General features: G+C 55.0%; 7 protein-coding genes across 7 annotated transcripts; 5 read left to right on the top strand and 2 right to left on the bottom strand.

The window, feature by feature from the left end:
• Window positions 1-82: 82 nt before the first annotated feature.
• On the top strand, window positions 83-1,093 carry ColSpa_02029 (uncharacterized protein; the record flags this gene model as incomplete). The annotated part of the gene is made up of 1 exon (XM_049268241.1): window positions 83-1,093. One exon carries the CDS (start codon window positions 83-85, stop codon window positions 1,091-1,093), a length of 1,011 nt encoding a protein of 336 aa, XP_049124198.1.
• A 972-nt stretch (window positions 1,094-2,065) lies between these two features.
• On the bottom strand, window positions 2,066-3,550 carry ColSpa_02028 (histone acetyltransferase GCN5; the record flags this gene model as incomplete). The annotated part of the gene is made up of 3 exons (XM_049268240.1): window positions 2,066-3,112; window positions 3,223-3,344; window positions 3,406-3,550. The coding sequence occupies 3 exons, from the start codon at window positions 3,548-3,550 to the stop codon at window positions 2,066-2,068; spliced, it is 1,314 nt and encodes a 437-aa protein (XP_049124197.1).
• A 275-nt stretch (window positions 3,551-3,825) lies between these two features.
• ColSpa_02027 (uncharacterized protein) lies at window positions 3,826-4,078 on the top strand (the record flags this gene model as incomplete). The annotated part of the gene is made up of 2 exons (XM_049268239.1): window positions 3,826-3,964; window positions 4,020-4,078. The coding sequence occupies 2 exons, from the start codon at window positions 3,826-3,828 to the stop codon at window positions 4,076-4,078; spliced, it is 198 nt and encodes a 65-aa protein (XP_049124196.1).
• A 232-nt stretch (window positions 4,079-4,310) lies between these two features.
• On the top strand, window positions 4,311-5,335 carry ColSpa_02026 (DNA damage checkpoint control protein rad1; the record flags this gene model as incomplete). Its single annotated transcript, XM_049268238.1, has 2 exons — window positions 4,311-4,488; window positions 4,542-5,335. The coding sequence occupies 2 exons, from the start codon at window positions 4,311-4,313 to the stop codon at window positions 5,333-5,335; spliced, it is 972 nt and encodes a 323-aa protein (XP_049124195.1).
• A 1,143-nt stretch (window positions 5,336-6,478) lies between these two features.
• On the top strand, window positions 6,479-6,781 carry ColSpa_02025 (uncharacterized protein; the record flags this gene model as incomplete). Its single annotated transcript, XM_049268237.1, has 1 exon — window positions 6,479-6,781. The coding sequence occupies one exon, from the start codon at window positions 6,479-6,481 to the stop codon at window positions 6,779-6,781; it is 303 nt and encodes a 100-aa protein (XP_049124194.1).
• Window positions 6,782-11,642: 4,861 nt separating this feature from the next.
• Window positions 11,643-12,901, top strand: ColSpa_02024 (uncharacterized protein; the record flags this gene model as incomplete). The annotated part of the gene is made up of 2 exons (XM_049268236.1): window positions 11,643-12,465; window positions 12,558-12,901. 2 exons carry the CDS (start codon window positions 11,643-11,645, stop codon window positions 12,899-12,901), a joined length of 1,167 nt encoding a protein of 388 aa, XP_049124193.1.
• A 2,119-nt stretch (window positions 12,902-15,020) lies between these two features.
• Window positions 15,021-16,797, bottom strand: ColSpa_02023 (transcriptional regulatory protein moc3; the record flags this gene model as incomplete). The annotated part of the gene is made up of 3 exons (XM_049268235.1): window positions 15,021-15,098; window positions 15,152-16,051; window positions 16,096-16,797. 3 exons carry the CDS (start codon window positions 16,795-16,797, stop codon window positions 15,021-15,023), a joined length of 1,680 nt encoding a protein of 559 aa, XP_049124192.1.
• Between the last annotated feature and the right edge of the window lie 884 nt (window positions 16,798-17,681).

The following is a 17,681-nucleotide window of genomic DNA, read 5'->3' as shown; positions in this document are numbered from 1 at the left end:
CTCCCCGTTACGCCTCGTGCGCAGAGTCAGCACCAGTCACAAGAGCCTCTACAAGCCCACGAACCCGACTGCGATCCCAAAAATGAAGGGCCGTCCCATCGACCAGCTCGTTTACGAGCACATGTTCCCCAAGCCTCGCGCCAGCGATCCCCAGAACTTTCACGCCCTTCTGCAACGCAGCCTGATCCTGGAGGTTCGCCAAGAGGTCCACTCCTTCTACGGCCACCTCGACACACAAGAAGCCAAGTACCCAGGACTGGATTACTGCAATCCCATCCATCGCATTCGCCTGAGCCGTTGGACTTGGCACCGTCGCTTGTTCCGAGCGTTCGACAACCTTCGTCTTACCCCCAACGAGATTGCGGGCTTGACCAAATGGGAGGGTACGAGATGGGCCAAGGAGCGCTATGAGAAGGAGCAGGGCATCACCATCCGGGACACTGCCGGCGACGGATTCCCCGATTGGGTCGAGCCCGAAGACCGCCCCACGCCCCTGGTCCGGAGCACCAGATCACGGTCTGTCGAGACGGACGACGCAACAGACCCTGGAGATGAGGACATGGACGGTGAGGAAAGCGAAGAGGAGCTGGAGAGTGTCGGAGTGGCTTTGAACCAGCGTCTCAGAGAACGGGCGGCCCGACGAGAGGCGGGAGACATGTCGACGGTGCTGGATGAGGAATGGGAGCAGTGGCTGAAGAATGTCATCGAGAGTGGCGAGCTGCCATACATCTCAAACGGGATCGCGACGTCAACAACCGACGCTGCAGATGCGGTCGTGCCGCAGGCGCTCTTTCCTCCTCGCATGCTGATGGCTGCCCGAGCCGGCCAGTGGCAAGACATTCCCGATTTCCTCCACGACATCATTCGTCGTACTCTTGAGACCAGCTCAGGTATGGAAGAGGCCATTGTGCCGCCTGCTCGCCTGCCCACCTCGGCGAGCTCCAGTGCAGCGCGAGAGCGAAGAGGCACCGATGAGCACCACATTGGCGGCATCACAAACTGGCGGCGTACGTATTCGGATCTGCGTCTCCCGGTCGGCGACAGCGCGACTAGTCCGACTTTGCAGCGGACGGCACAGGCACCTGGCGCCTAGGAGGTCCAGGTGCCTGGAACCCTCTCCGTCGTTGATCAGTTTCTGCCGACTCCGCAGGAGATTGAGGCTATAGCGCTGAGTAGCATGCTCGGTCCCGACAACATAGCCTTCACCTATCCCCCGGGTCTCTTCCCTGATGATACTTGGAACATCACATCGCCGACCTCCTGAGCACAGGCGGCCGCGAACACAACATTCTGAAGCTCGGCATATCTGTCGACGACACATTGCCCCCGGTTTGGTTCGATTTCTATACTAGTGTTTTCGAGTCCACTGGGCATGAGGAGGAATCCCTCCACAAACGCGGCCGACTCCTCATACATCACCCGGTTATTCCCCCACACAAGGCGTTGGACGGTTTGATTTTTTCTGTTTTTGGGAGGACTTGCAAGGAATCAGCGAGTGCAAGGGATTACGAGAAAACGAGAACTCTCCGCATTTCAGGGCTCGCATCCAACCAGACCACCTGTATCTAGTTGAGGGCCCTTGGTCACAAAAGTGCTAATTTCATATGCTTCATTGTTTTGCCCAGCAACGAGTGACATCCACTTCTGAACAATAGAATTACCCAGCAGTTGCAACGTTTTCCAAAGTAGTGGTGCAATGTGCAAAACGTGTTGCTTTTTTTGTTTTGTTACGATTCCCGGCCGTCGGCGTATCATACAATAACAAGGAGTGCGCCCATTCCCCTAAACGCCACGAGTGGCCATCCCAACCTACGCACTCTTGATGACCTTCCCATAGCACCACGTAAGAATTCCCATGAAGTAGAGGGAAAGCAGCCACCGACCAACGCCAATTCCCACAAGTTTCGAACCCTATCCGACCCCGGCTTTTCATTAAAGACCTCGTGACCAAACAAGCCTACGGCATCTCGCGCACACTAGACGACCGCCGCCGTGAGCCGGCTTTGGGGCTCTCCTTCGGCCACATCTTTCTCGGTCCGCCCTCTTTGCCTTTCCTTTTGCCCTTCTACGGCTCGAGGTGAGACCACTCGGGGATGGCCTTGATCTGCTGCCACATGAACTTCTCCAGCTTGTTGGCACTCTTCGCGTACGGCGTAGACTCATTATTATACTTGCGGCAGTTGTCGAAAATGAGCTTGGCGTCGCGGATGAAGTCCTCGGGCGTGGCGTACTGGTCCGCCTCGAGCTTGGTCTCCATGGTGCTGAGGTCCATAGGCTCCTTAATAACCTCGTAGTAATCGGCAACGTCGTCCTTGTTGACAGGCACGAGAAAGGGCCACGCCGACTGGTGGTTCTGCAGATCGTTGAGGAGGTGGAGGAGTTGGTTGTAGTTGGGGCCGTGGCGAGGCTGGCGCGCGAGCTCGTCCATGTCCGGGGACCAACCGGATGCGCGGATGGCGTCGATGCTGAGCGGGTCGATGGGCTTCGCGCCGGACTTCCACTCTTTCGGAGGGGCATGAACAATGTGCGATTTTGAATACGCGCGGATCTTGGCCTGCACGCACTCCTTTTGCTTGAGCAGCATGCGGCCCATTTCGAGATATCGGATCCGCGGCAGCATTGAGCATTGCATAATCGTACCACCCTCATAATCCTTGATGTAACCCATCCAAACGCTCTTATCAAGGGTAATCTCCTTGGTGAATCCTTGCTTCTTGAAGTATCCGATGGCGTAATTGTCGGCGTAAGTGAGGAAGTGCATCACGTCGCTCGTGGCCTTTACATAGTCCTTGAGATGAGACATGAGATGCGCGCCGTAGCCCTTAACCTGCTGGTCGGAGCTGATGGCACAAAAGACGATTTCAGCGAACTGGCGGCCCTTGAAGGGACGATAAGTGATGCCGCCGACAACTTCGAGGGGCTTCTTGACGATAGCTATCGACAAGTGGGTCCGATCGTAGACGAGACGCGCGATGTAATCTTTCGGCATCTTGGGGAGCTGCTTCTGGAAGATGCATTTGAGGCCGGTGAGGATGATAAGGGATTCGCGCTCGTTGTCGTTGTTGACTACTCGGAATTCGATCTCGCCGGTGCGCTCCTCGATGACAGCGGGCTGCGCAGATCGCGGTTAGCCTGCGGGCCCACGTGAAGGAGGGGGGTTGTGAGGATCGCGTGGGTAATCTTCGTTTGCGAGCGGTGTCGCGACAGCATATATAGACTCACCTTCTCTGGAAAGGGTATCGGCTTCATCGCCGGTTTCTTCTCTGGCTCGGCCGAATCATTGTGCTTGACCCGTTTCGTCGCGGTCGGCGAGGACGGCTCGTCCTCAGCTTTGCGCTTCGCGGCTGCGTCACCGCGTTAAATCGAGTTTTGTATCAGTCAAATGATGGGTGCCATGCGACTCACTCTCTTCCTTCATGTTGCCCTCAATCGCAAGCCCTTGCAGGCCTATGTTCGACGAACCTGATCGATGGATGTTGTCGTGGTTCATGGGAGGTTGATGACATGCCGCGCTAGGCACTGCCGTTTCTCCGTTGCCGTCTGGCTCCATGTGGGGCAATGAGCAAGGGGAAAGTGGAATAGCACTAGTCCCTATTTGGCTCAGGCCACAATTCACGGTGGGCCTTTTGGAGCTCAGAACACGTTTGGGGAAGCTACACTTCGCGATCTTCCAAAGAAACCGGCTATCAGCACCTACCGGAAACCATTGAGAAATTCACAATCTCGTGCACACGCTTTCAACGGTCCGGGCCATTTTTACGCAAACGAAACAACCGAACTGCTTGCACCTACTAAAGAAGCCAATCGCCTTCCCTCGATTAGCAGATGGACTCCTCGTTGCTTGAGGTCTGGCAAGCTGCTGCTAGCACGCCGTTCAACCCTGCTGTCGGCAAGGACTCCCAGTTCTTTATTGCCTTCCTTCTTCTTCTCATCGGTGTCGGCATCACCGGTGTTTTTGCTCTGAGTAAGTTTGCATCGGACATTGAGCAGCAAGATTCATCACCTTACCTTGAACACAGACCGTTCCATCACCAACATCGTGGTGTTGGGTGTACCTGCCTCTGCTACGATTGCGTAAGTCAACCCGCTTTGCCCTCTTTGCGAAGACCTCTGCTGATGGATAACTACAGACTCGGCACAGTTTATATGTTCTGCGCGGTCGGAGTCTACGTCTAAGATACCCCCAAGAAGTTTTTCAAGTCGGCGGCGACCTTGTACTTTAGAAGCAACCAAGAAAACCATCAATATCACCTTTCTCGCGATCTCAGGTGACCGTTCTCATATAAAGAGCAGCCGCGTCACTAGAAGCCATGTCGGGTAGCCTTCCTCAGCCCGGAACGGCACCACAACCGCTGTTCCGTGCTGTGGCCAGCTCGACAAGACCGCTGTATCAGCTGCTGAGAACCATCAACTTTTCCAACAAGGTCCATGTACAACTCCAAGAAGACGGCATCAGATTCGCGGCCGACTTGTCTAGAGTCATGCAAGGTATGTGCGGCGGTGGCCAGTCAGAGTAGACAGCGTAGTTGACCGTCAACCAGGTACTGCCTTCCTCGATAAGAAGCTCTTTACCTCGTACGTTTTGAACCTTGGCGAAGAGGATGATGCCCTGCCAAATTTTCAGATCACTCTCCCAGCACTCCTAGAAACACTTCAGATCTTCGGCGCAGTCGACGTTGCTACACGCACGCAGAAGGCCGAGCAGGACCCATACCGCAGCAACCTCCGCAACTACCGACCAGATGCGTTTAGTAACCAGACTCTGGGAATTGGGGGTACCTGTAGCCTAGTATATACCGAAGAGGGTGGGCAGTTCAACATCGTCATCGAGGAAAGCGGAGTCAAAACCACTGCCAGCCTTACGACCTATCTGCCGGAAATCCCTGAGGAGATACCCTTTGACCGAGAAAACCTCTCTTTCAAAATCATAATGCAGGCTCGCTACCTTCTCGACGCCCTAGCGGAGCTGGCCCCCATTGGCCCCAGCCGCCTTACTATTACAGCCTCAAAAACACAGCCTTACCTTACCCTTTCTGGTGCAGGCGATCTCGGCTCGTCCAGTGTAGACTTCGCTAAAGGCCGCGAGCTACTGGAGACCTTCTCAATCCAGGATCGCTGGACCCAGACCTACAAGTTCGACCTGATCAAGTCTTCGAGCGAGGCGATGCGGATCGCTAGCAAAATTAGCTTCCGCGGCGATGCCCAGGGCGTTCTAAGCTTGCAGTTCATGGTGGAAGTGGAAGGCGGCGGGGTCAGCTTTCTGGATTTTCGGTTCGTGCCTTATATCACACACGAGGACGACAAGGATGAAGAGGATCATGATGAGGACGAGTGATGCGAAGAGGTTAGAGGACCCATCTGGTACGTGGGTAAGACCCGGTAGGACAATGTCTCCAGGAGCATTCCATCGAAATCAAAAATTTTCCTTGCCTTATCCAAGACCACTTCTGGCCTTCCGCTTGCGTCAAGCCTGACAATGAATCGTACTGCATTCCCGAGGTTAGGGTGAATAATGTGTGCCGCTAGCCTTTCCTTGAAGGGCTTCGAGCCTACAGAGCGCCTCGAAGCACCTCCCTAGAAATGACAACTCGGCTGTCAACATAGCCCTGGCTGACACTACGCAAATAAGGACCGATGGCGGGAGCTTCTGCAGCCCGGTGAGGACGAGAGGCCATCAGCCACGGGATGGGGAGATGGGAATGACGCGACTGGCGTTTAGTGAAGGTCCATTCCTTGTGCAACATTCCAACGCCATCGGGCCAAGCCTCCGAGAGGACTGACTGGACGGGGCCCTTCCCGGCTGGACGGGGCCCGGGGCTTACACGGTGGATTAACAAGAGGGGCCATCAGGGATTTTGATCGCAAACGGCAAAGGCGTTGACGAGGCGTTGGGACGGACTTGTTGATGTCTCGGTCAAGAAGACAGAATGCGAAGGGATTGCGGTGCCACATCGACTGGAATCTTTGTCGTCCTGGTGTCCTGTCAAGCTCTGTCGACAGCCCCCCCAAGCCTCTCTGGCTTCTCCAATCGAAAAAAATATATCTGATGCCTGTTTCCGGAAGCCCTCCGCCTCTTGCGGACGTACCATCGCGATCCGGTCCTGTACTAGACGTTCCTATCATTAACTTGTGGATTTCATAGCTCGAACTCTCTTTTTCCCTTGCACTTCTGTTCGACCTTCTTTGAACGCCTCCCAAAATCCCAGCATCTCGGCTCGACCTGTGTCCGCCGGCATATCGTTGTAATCTCGCGTGGTTTTCTTTCACTCGCTTGAACCATCACCAAATCCAAATCGGTTTCCTTTGCTCTGTTGTCTTTAAAACCTCGTGGATCATCCCTTCCAATTCCCGTTCCCAGCAACACAACAACACAACGCTCTCACAACACAAAGCACAACGCAACAAAAAGTCTTTGCCTTGTTTCTTCCATTCAATGAACACCTCTGGATCCTTCGGAATCGTCGAATACTCTTTCCCAATGTGGTCCAAGAAGCACGTCGGCTCGTGGGTTGATGCCTTCAAGCCCCGCCGCTCCTCTACATCCTCTTCCTCTTCCTCATCATCATCCCGCAAATCCTCTTTCTCGATGTCCTCGCGGTCGGGGCCCAATAGTCGTAGCGGTTCTCTGGCTTCCCTGACATCGATGGGCACTCTGGAGGAGCAGGAGCACCTTATGGCCGAGCAGCCGAAGAGGGCGGCGTATGTGCCGCAGCATGCAGCCAGATCCTTTATGAAAACGGCCACTTCCAGGGAGATTCGCAAGAACGGCGAGATTCTGTGAAGGATCTATGATGTTCTCCACAACCAACCCCCAAGAACTAAAAAAAAAATCGATACCCGGAAAAGTCGCTCGCCTCGGTTCGCTTCTATCCTAGGCCGACACTCATCGGCCCATGAACAGCAGAACTCATTGGCCCAACCGACCATACCACCTCATCAATAATAAGTGTACTGCATCTTACCTTGGATCCAACACTTCCGAACTTTCACAAATATAGGACCCTCCAGTCTGGCATCCTTACTGTTGGGGCTCGTCGACGCATCTCTCATGCAGTCATCATCATGGCACTTGTTCGCCCTTGTCGCTTGACAAAGAGGCAGACGTTTGGATGGCAAAGGGCTCTCCAGGAATAGACCATCAAAGGGTCGCATCTCTTTTGTAGCGAAAGAAACATCATTCTTACCAAAAAAAGGTTGAGAATTGGGCCATCGAGATGAACATGGCAAGGAGGATAAACTTTTGGCAGCGCAACTACTCGTACTATAATTACACGATTAGGCCTCGATAGCCGGACCAATCGAACTAATGTCATATCAATACCAACACCAATGATGTCAACGTGTTCCAATGTTACACTGTCTACCTCGGGTGCTAGATTAACGACTGAGTCACAGCCAATAAACTGGAGGCTCCGTTTGAAATAAGAGTGAGGCAAGGCTGCTGTCCAACACCGATATAGGTTGATTCATTCCCGCATGTTTTGAAGAAGTGGTAGATGCAACATCAAGCTGGCCCAGGAGAACCGCCTGTCACCAACCTCATCTAGAATTTGCCCATCAATCTCTGGTACTCTGCCCGCCCATAGAGTCTCAAATTTGGGACATGCCATTGCGTGACATCCTCGGCAAGATCGAATCTATAACGTTGACAGGTGTCGTGAGCATTGCCTAATACCAAGATTGGGTGACGAGGTCTGTTACGTCCGTACGGCCTGGGATTCTATACTACACTTACAAGCTAGGCACTGGGCTCAAATGCAATCCATAAGTACGGACGGGCAGACAACGGTACATGGACAACCACCGAGGCCGACATCTTTCTGCATTAAAGAGATCGGTACGGCAAAAAGCAACAGTCGAGCTAAGAGGGCGAATCATGGTGTCTCAGTCCTGATTGCAACCCCGGAGACTTTGGGGCAATGCAACGCAGTTGCAGGGGGTTTACAAGGTAGGCCGGGGTATATTGCGGGCGGCAGGCCAAGGTGCCATCGCGAGGTCCGAAATAGAATGGCCAGCTTTAGAGATTATCTTGGCTTGACAGAGTTCAGGTGCCAGTGATGCTGGAACCCGCGGACACCCGCCCAAGTCAACGGAGAGACGGTCACTTGAGTCTCCGAGAGGGTTCTGTAAGTCCAGCGGTAATCGCGCCACTCTGACGGTGATCAGGAAAAGGAAAGACAGCTCGGAGATTAGGGGAAAACATGGGCTTTAAGGTTCTCGAAGACGATGTCGAACTAAAAGAAAAAAGCAAAGCATTCAACTACTCAATCAGTCACAATCTTGCTGTAGTTGGATGACGAAATCAATGGCCGGCGGGCTTGCCCGATTCTCTCCGTTCGAGGAGTCGAAAGACATGAGCAAGAATTAATTACTAAAAAGTACTTTCGAGTCCCCTCAACACCACGTGCTGGATCAAGGCACAAGGGGTGTTCCTGCAGGGGCCAGGCAGGTCTCTGTGTGTGTGTGTGTGTGTGTGTGTGTAGGTATCAGAGCTGCCAGGCTTTCCAGGGCGGTAACGGGGTATCGAGGCAAGGACAAGGGCAAGCCTAGCAGGGCTCAGTCGGTCTGTACGTCAGCCAGCGGGCAACTGTGGGGGCAACGAGCGGCCGCTAAGCCAGGCCCAACTTATTCGCAACGCAGCCCAGATCAAGCCACGGTCAACTTCCTGCTCAAGCATCGTACACGAGCCCTTTGCTTCTTTCTTCAGAACCGTCAGCAGCCCATCAAATTGCAGATGATAGACGTCACTGGCAGATCATGTTCCTGGTCGAAGTACGACCGGCAGGGGGCAGGACGCAGTAACCGGTTCCCCTTGTCACTGGTCGGCCCGGCCAGGCCAACTTCTTGGCCTGACTAATAGATGAACAGACCTGCAGAATTGGAACTTTTAACACCCGTGTCACTGCCGCAGGTGAAGGGTTTGTACTCGACGCATGTTGGGTCTGAAACCAGCCCCTTCTCTCGTCTTCCACTACTGTGTCGCGTTCACGGGAACACGCAGAAGAGTGCGGTTGGATATCCACTTCTCTCCCCCGGGCCCTATTCCATAGCATCCACTCGCTGTTACCCCTCTTTCGGCATTAGAAGCTCTGCAACTCTGCCTGGGATCGTTGGGAGCGGATGATACCGAATGGTCGACGCTGGCACGTCGGGTTTGATCCTGGTTTCTTTCATCGAGGCTCAAGCCAGGCATTCGCATGCTCGAGGGCTACGTTGCCTGCATCGACCAGGAAGATACGGGGACCACCCACCAACTGACATCGGCAAGCTGCTGTTGTCCCAACGGCGGTCAGGCAAGTGCTGATCACCCGGTGAGGGTAGGATTCCTCAGCAGTCGAGGTTTCTACTGCTGTGACGCGCCAGCTAGCAGTCATTTTGCACCCGGCAGACAGCCGTTCTTGGACATCGCGGCATCTTCTGTCAATGCCGGACAGGACAGAGCACGGCCCGGTTCCCTGGCAGCTTTGGAGCTGTCAATGTTTCGACGATTTCCGCCATGTCAAGATCGTATCCTCTGGGCGTCGCCTGTTCGTTTCTGTCATGCCTTGACCCAACATGGAAATCCCTTGTCCTCGGCTCTCTCGCAAGTTCTCGCTCGTGGCTGGCGAGTTCCGTGCCAGGGAGATGGGCCGGGTTCAATCCAACTGGCCGCGCACCTCTGCACGTCGCCGCCTGCGTCGTCGCACGGCGAGGTCTTCTATCGAGTCGCATCTCGCTCGCGTCTGCAGCTGACCGACGACCTTTTGTTGGATGTGACGTCTTGCTCCAATAGTCAGATGGAACGAATCCTGCCGAACACGTCGCCCACGCCAACCGCGATGTTCCACATTGCTTCGGCAGCTACGGCGTCTACTAATTCATAAGGCTGAATGTACGATACTACGGAATCGGTAAGTGAACCATCGACAAGGGGCAACGAATCGACGAGGGGTCCAAAACCTGTCCGCAAAGCAACTGTGGATATCGTACCATAGCATGTTTGCTACAATCATATCCCACACTGGAAATGGCGGGCGACGAACAGATGCAATGTCACCCTCCCTTTGGGGCCGCCCACCACCCTCCCCAAAAAAAAAAACCCTGTCCGCGTCTCCCGGCCGCTTCCCTGAGGAAATAAAGGGCTTTTAAGAGGCACGAAATGCCAGTAATAGCAACCGAGGGGGCTGATTCGCTAACCGGCACCTGTTATTTTGGTATCCATCCATTGGATGCCCCCAGGCCTCCGCCCTCACACAGCAGTTTGCCTGCACGAGTAGCAGGGGGCTCGGTTGGCCTTTTGCACCGCCGCAACATGCATACACGGCACGGCTGCCGCACGACCGCTTGCCATTACTACCCTCCATCGCATTGTCAATAGGTGCGCGGACCCGCCCCTCCAAGCTGACGGGCTCCCTGACCAACACCCCAACCTGACTCGATGAGCACTGTATCTCGTACGGACCATCATCAGCTGGTCCAAGATGCCCCCAAATCGCTTGCTTTTGTTTGTCCTACATGCAGATCCAGAACAATATACATACAGCTAGCTCTCGGCCTCTGCCCATCACCCCAGATAGCTTCGTTTCTTCCCCTCCCACTACGCTCGTGTACTATCCCCCCCCCGGTCATGGATCTCCTTTGCAGTCACGTCACTCGCTAAAGGGCCTCAAGAGACTCTTCTCCCTTCGTATCCTCTTATATGTCTTGTACCAGTCGCGTTGACTCATATTGTTCCTAACTTTGCTGCATGATTCCCTTTGTACGCCCACGTCGTCAACAGTATGTCTCGGTCGAGCTTCAGCATACGGAAGCTCATCTCACCTCGCCGCTCAGACACGATCGAGGAGTACCCTCACCTGGAGGACTCTATCGGGAGCGAGGACCTTTCTCTGTTCAAAGCCCGACGGAAGCAGCAGGAATCTAAGTCCTGGGCGCCAAACATACAGCCTTCCAACCCCCAATCCCAACCAAAAAGGCCCTCGAGGCAGGATGTCGTCGTACGAAGCTCACAAAGCATCATGAGAATTCCGAGCAAAGAACCTTGCCCCCAGGGATCACCACATTCGTCCTCGAGTTCTTTGTGTAGTTGCGAGTGTCCTACAGACACAGCCTTGACCACTAGCAGACATGGCACCCTTCGTCACTCTGAGACGCAAGAGAGACCTACTCTGTCCTCAGCACCAAAACGTCTCGCAGAACGCAGACATCTTTGGATCTCTCCCTTGTCACCGCCATATGACACCATATCCGGGCCCAGCTCGACAGAGGCTGATATCAAGGCTTACGAAGCTGGTGCCATAGACTTATCGTCTCACCCCGCGCTCAGAGAAAGCTTGACCCCTCCGCCGTCGCCAAAAGAAGTAGAAGAAGACGGCCTGGACGGGTGGTCCTTAGACGTTCAACACCTCATCCGAGAAACCGACGAGGCCTTCAAAGCTGTAGGGACAGCCATCGAAGAGGCGAAAACGGCCGTGTCCACCTTCCCGCCGCCGCCTACCGATGCCGGTCGCACATCTACATCATCAGCTCCTAGTCCTCTCCAGCCAGAGTCACCAAACTCTCCAATTATAAGGGTACAGACTCGAAAGAGCACACCGGCACTGCCTCGTCCAGTATTCGACACTTTGACGCCAAAATCGTCTAAACCGGCAAGGAAAAAGTCAATGAAATCACAAAAGTTCAAGACAAAGTCTAAGAAATCTACTCGCTGGCAGCTGGGAGAGGACGTCGCCGGGATTATCAGTGGGCAATTTTTCCGCAGAGTGGAAGTCGACGAGCTTCTGACGCCAGATCAGCTTCATGCAATACGGGCTGAGAGAGATGCTCAAGCACGACCACGCCGATCGAGCGACACTCTGAGGACCATCAGCACCGACGACAGCGAGACGGCGGTCGAGCCGTTCCACCTCCAGGACCTCCCTTCTCGGATAGGAGCGGCGGGGGTGGAGACGGCGGTGCCACGTGCTGACGTGGTTGTACCACTCGACCTCCCCGGTTTAGCAGAGGGACCGGGATTCACCTTGAAGAAGAAGTCGTCACGAAGGAAGAAGCCCGTGACCAAGGAAGAGTACGAGGCCGAAGCCAACGTGCCCCCTCCACCGGCCAAGAACCCGGCAAGGTTTCTGGCCCGGCCGCAAGCGCCTCTGTTGCCGACGATTCCTGAAGTCGTCGTCACGACACCAGAGATCGGGAGAAGCCTAGCTGACAAAAGCAACAAATCGGCAGAACGATACTTCGCCCCGGTGGACGAAGACGACTTTGTCTTCTTCCAATCTACAAACTACACTTTGAATCACCCTGCAATCCGACATGGGCATATTCGCTTTCCCAAATCGGAAGTCAAGGGAAAGAGGTTCGATCCTGATGACACACTTGACTGGACCGCCTTCCAGATGGCTATTCTTGGGGGGCGGGATACCTGTTCTCCGACCCGACCGACTTGTCGCAACCCTCAGAGAATGAAGAGGCTGCCGACCTGGCTGCCTGGTTCGACGAGTTCGGCTTCGACAATCACGGCATCTTGATCACCAGTGACAAACGAACACGCGCACCCAGGAAGTCACGCGCCACCCGGGCAGCGGCTCCTCCCAACCTACACATCAGCGCACCGGCGGACAGCGAATTGCCCATACCTGTTAGGGCGGAATACCCCACAGGCTTCTGGAACGAGGGCAGCGTCAACGCGTCCAAATTTTCGACGACAGAGTGCGGCATCCGGCGGTGGACGTTGGAGGGCCATCCCAAACGATACAACCGCGAGAGCGTCGAGACGCTGCCGCCCAGCCCGATGATGGACCTGGTCATGATGAGGGACTCCAGTGGCGAGGTAGAGGTGGTGCCGATGGGGTATAATTTAGGACATGACCTCGAGGATTTCCTGAGGTGGGAGGCAGAAAATGTCTGCGCAATAGGGGTTTATTGAGGAAAGGGCGCTTTACACGGCCTGCATGGACCCGGAGCTCTGGTTATCACTCGAGACGGTCGGATTAACAGAATACAATGAAATGATAATGCCATTCTACTCGATTGCTGTTCCACATCAAATATGCCGTGCTACCTTGAGCGTTTCGGGCAAGCGTCAGCGATGCCATGAAGCAGTGTTCTATCATCCACGGCCGACTGCAAATCCAACGTTTGGAATGCTATGCATCCGTTGCATCCGCTAAGGCTGACTCCTTCTACAGTGTCACCGTCTCCCGCCTCACACGGCCGCCCAACGCCGCCCCCGATAGGCCCCGATAGGCCCCACCAGCCGGCCCCAGCGAACCCCCCGCCACGGCTGGCCCCGGCAAGACCCGCCCGCACCATCCATGTGCGTGCGTGTGTGTGTGTGTGTGTGTGTGTGTGTATGTTTTTTTTTTTTTTTGGACCAAACTCACGCGCCGTCGCCCAGACTCCCGGGGTCACGCCGAACTTTCCCTTGACGAACGAACCAACAACACGCAGAAGCCACCAACTGACGTTCAGCTTGACGACCGGACCCACGGCAAAGGCAGACGCCCCCACGATCATCGTCAGGTATTGCCTACTCCGTTGCAGAAGATTGCTCTCGCATCATCCCGCTGCGGTTCGTGACCGGTTTCTGTGGCCCGTCTCTTCTTCAGCTGCTGCGCCGCGCCTTGGAGACGACACCAACGCCTGCTGAGCGACCATCACCTTTTGTCGATGCCTCAAACGGCCCCCTAGCGATACCACCTCATAATTCTCAGCCTTGATTGCCCATCTTAGTGCCTTCAGCTCGGGACAAAATAGAGACAGACCCCGCCTATTCACGCTGCAACTCACTCACAACCTCTTCATCTCATCATCACATCTCATCGCACTCGGTCTCATTACCATCCCGCTTCAACTTCACTGTCCCCGCCGGCAACACATTTCCGAGGCAACCCGTCTCGGTCCATCTTCACCCTCCAACCCCCCACACCCCCAGTGACCATGCTCCGCCGCCCCGCGACGACCCTCGCCATCACGGCCGAGGACATCGCCGCCTACGAAGACCGCCGCGCGCGCGAGGCCATGCTCCGCGAGCGACAGGTCCTCGTACAGGCCCAGCAGGCTCAGCAGCAGGCGCAACAACAAGCTGCCATCGCCGCGCAGCAGCAGCGGATCCTCCAGCAACAACCCCAAGCCCAGCAGCCATTTTCTTCTCCGCAGCCACTACAGCAGCAGCAGCAGCAGCAACGGCACACGCAAGCGCAGCTCCAGCAGCTCCAGCAGATGCAACGCCTCCAGCAACAACAGCTCAACGACGAGAGCATGGTGACGGTGGAGGGCGACGACGAGGACGAGAGCCTCGACGAGTACGGGCTGCTGCGGCGGCAGCAGGAGATGATGAGGGCGCAGAGGACGCAGCAGCACGGCAGGGCCGGCGCCGTGCAGACGACGCCTACGCCGGGCGATGGGGCCGCGGCGGGAGGACGAGGGAGGAGAGGATCGGGGTTGGGCGGCGCGGGAGGTGAGGAATCTTGATCCGTCTTGATGAAGGGGGAGATTTGGAGTACTTCAACCAACTATGATTTGGGCGCCGGGATCTGCTTCTGCGGGCTGCTTGGGTGTTGGATTTTTTTCTTCTCTTTTCTTTCGTTGGGTTTTGCGTCTCATCTTGTTGGATGTTGGACAACACTAAAAGGCATGCAAGGATGGGCCGTCTCACTCTGTGCCGTGTACAGCTTTCAAGAAGAAAAAGGTAATCTGTATTTTTACTGTGAAATTTCAGTCTTTCCTGAACAGCCCGAGTCCCTTTTTTTCGCCCATACCGATCATAACATCGTGCCCGATCATCTAAGTCATACTTCCCGCACGATCAACCAACCTTGCCCACAAAGATACCAACAATGTAAAGGACGAAGAAAAATGGGCACGTGGCAATGAAAAAACCACCCAAAACAACCACTGATCTATCCGCTCGCTGACGCTAAGAAATGTATGACTCGGTAAAAACCGGAAAGAGACGCAAAAGTTTCTGCCGTGGGACGTCGGAATAAATGGAAATTGAATGGTCGCGAGTATTACCAAAAGGGCAAGCTTAGCAGATTCTCTCGTCACGAAGGCGAGTAGACGTCCTGATTGCGGTCTCGTTCGATTTCCCTGGACGGGGATGATATGTTTTGCATCTGAGCCTGGGTCAGCGTCTTCCGGGGCAGGGGAGGATATGCCATGTGCGGGCACTTACGTTGTAGAAGACATTGGCCTGCTTGATGCCGGCCACCTCGGCCAGGTACTTGAGACGACCCCGTAGGAAACGTCTCTGTCTCGGGGTCGCAAAGTCGCTGCTACACGCCGTGACCAGTGGCCAAATGATCATCAGGCCGGCCGCACCCTTGAGCGGGTCATCGGGCTTGGTCTTGCCAACCGGGAACTGGGACACGACGACACCATAGCCGTTCCACTTGCAGAAGTAGGGCGTCGCGGCAGTGGTATCCTCGATGCGCAGTTGAGCCGAGCGTTTGAGTTCCTCGTATTCCTCGCCCACACGGTATTCGTCGGGTGAAACGAGCCAGGCCATGCATCTGAGGATCGTGGTCGTGAGCATGAGATGACAGCACCAGGTGGCCACGTGGAGGACGGCCAAAGGCAGGTTGAAGAAACCGTACACTGGGCCGGTAAACGTCTGCGCGGTGTCGAGCTCTTCATCAGATCGTTCGGTGATCCACTCAAGGGTGTCGACCTTCCACTGTGGGCTCGGGTCGTTGTTGAGCTTGCGGAACTTGGTCTCGAGGGCTTGAGCGCGCTTCAAGGCATTGAGGACCTTCTGGATCGTTTCGGGCTTGCGGTCCCCGGATCCCAGAAGACGGTCAACGTCCTGCCTGATCTGGCTGCTCTGGATATCCATGCTGGCAATCGCATGCTGCATCCGGCCGCGGCACTCGTGGTGTAAAAGCCAGGTGAACTCGGAGACCTCGGGAGAGTTGGGGAGGCAGTGGATGGAGAGACATTGGTTCCGAGTTATCGCAAACATCTCCTCGCCTTCGGGTGTCTCGAGGCCCTTTTGGCCCCTGAGCTTGACGATGATAGCGGCACCCTTCATGTGGTTGGTGTATTCAGCGATGGAATCTTGGGAACACGTCAATATCTATAATGTGTTAGCTGGGACTCCCACAGGGGAGGTTGGCAAACCCATGCCTCGTAGAACGCCAGCATCAACACAGCGCCGAGCGTCTGGTCGTTCAGCACCTCTTGCGGGTCCATGATTGCTTTGTTGACGGCTCGAACAGCCCGGACGTAGTGTCCTTGCGCGTGGAATAGGGCAGCACTGGCATTGACATTACGGCGACTTGCCAGTGCTGCCAGCGACACAGCCTTGTACGCTTGGGAGAGACATTTGGAGACCTTTTGTCCGCTCAGAAAACGGGGCAGGAAACGGTAATAGCCCCGAGCCGTCGGCGTATGCGGGACAATGATGAATTCGGATAAGAAGTAACAAGAGGCCTGTTCATCGAGCGAGTCAAACACGGACATGGGAATGTCTTCGTCCTCTTCAGCGGTGTCGTCATCGTTGTGATACGGAAAGGCGGCCAGGTTGGAGTAGTCGAATGTCTTATACTTGGGACCGGCAACCGCCTTCAAGCACTGTTTGTTGCAAATCGGGGCTATATCTTTGCCTTCGTCATCTGAGCTGTCCTCCCCTCTCGATTTTTTGAATCTCTTGATTGTCGCCTCGGTCTCGTCACGTATGTTTGCCTCGAAAGGATCACGGTAGCCTGGGCACTGCCGCCGTGACTTCCTGCATCTCATACAGAACGGCTTGCCCTCGTCGCACTTGATCCTTCTAGCCCTGCACAGCTTGCAGCCGCCCGATGGTTTTCCTGTGTTCACCATGGTTGCTATGAGGATACGGTGTGTCAAAAGGGGCTGCAGGAAATAGCATGGAAAGGAACGCAGAAGGAAGTTGTGAAAGGGCGGGAGGGGCCGATCTTTTTCACAAGTCTCTAGAACAAAAGCATCAGGTTCCGAGGTCAACTGTCGAGTTGCAGCCGGACACGGAAGCCGAAGGATAAAGTGGGATGGAGGGTGTAAAATTTAAAGTCATAGCAATGAACTGCATGCGTTGTGATGGGAATCCAACGTTCCAAGGCTGACTTGACAAGCTCAATGCTTGGTCGATAGCAGAGAGATTAAAGGGCTGGATCACCGATGGGACGCCGGCGAAACTCTGTGGCAGCTAAACGCCGCGTTAGGAGACAGTTGGAGCTCAAACGTTTAAATGGGACGACCCCGTTGTTGAACACGCGATCTCGGGTGGCCTTGGCTTGGGCAGTATGCAGCCCATGTTGTCTGGTAATTCCGAAGGTTTGTTTCATGCGCCGCTAAGCCGTGACAATTTACCGGCAGCAGTGATCATGGGTGGCCACATCGGCTCGTGCGCATTCTGTTTGAGACGGCGTAGATTACCAACGAATTGTTCCAGAGGAGGAGAACACCGACCAGCATCTTAGCGGAACCATGGAGGGTACGTCCCGGTTCGTCGGTTAGCCCTTCGATAGATGGCACCTCAGACAGGTGTCAAGAATGTGATTATGTGCGCGCGCGCGCGCGTGTGTGTGTGCTCCGTTGAGGCGGTGGCCCCATGGGCCCTTTCGTTGGCCATTTGAGCTAAACCCTGACTCTGCCAACCGACCAAGTAGAAAAAAGTTCGTGAAGCTTGTCAATCTAAACATTCCAATAGGGGCGGTTCAAGTCGAAGGGTCGCCCAAGTCTGACCG

Source organism: Colletotrichum spaethianum (assembly GCF_022836535.1).
Source record: "Colletotrichum spaethianum MAFF 239500 DNA, contig03, whole genome shotgun sequence".
In the NCBI taxonomy this organism is placed as follows: Eukaryota; Fungi; Ascomycota; class Sordariomycetes; order Glomerellales; family Glomerellaceae; genus Colletotrichum; species Colletotrichum spaethianum.
The sequence above is the reverse complement of the archived record's forward strand: the minus strand, read 5'-3'. Positions and strand labels throughout refer to the sequence as shown.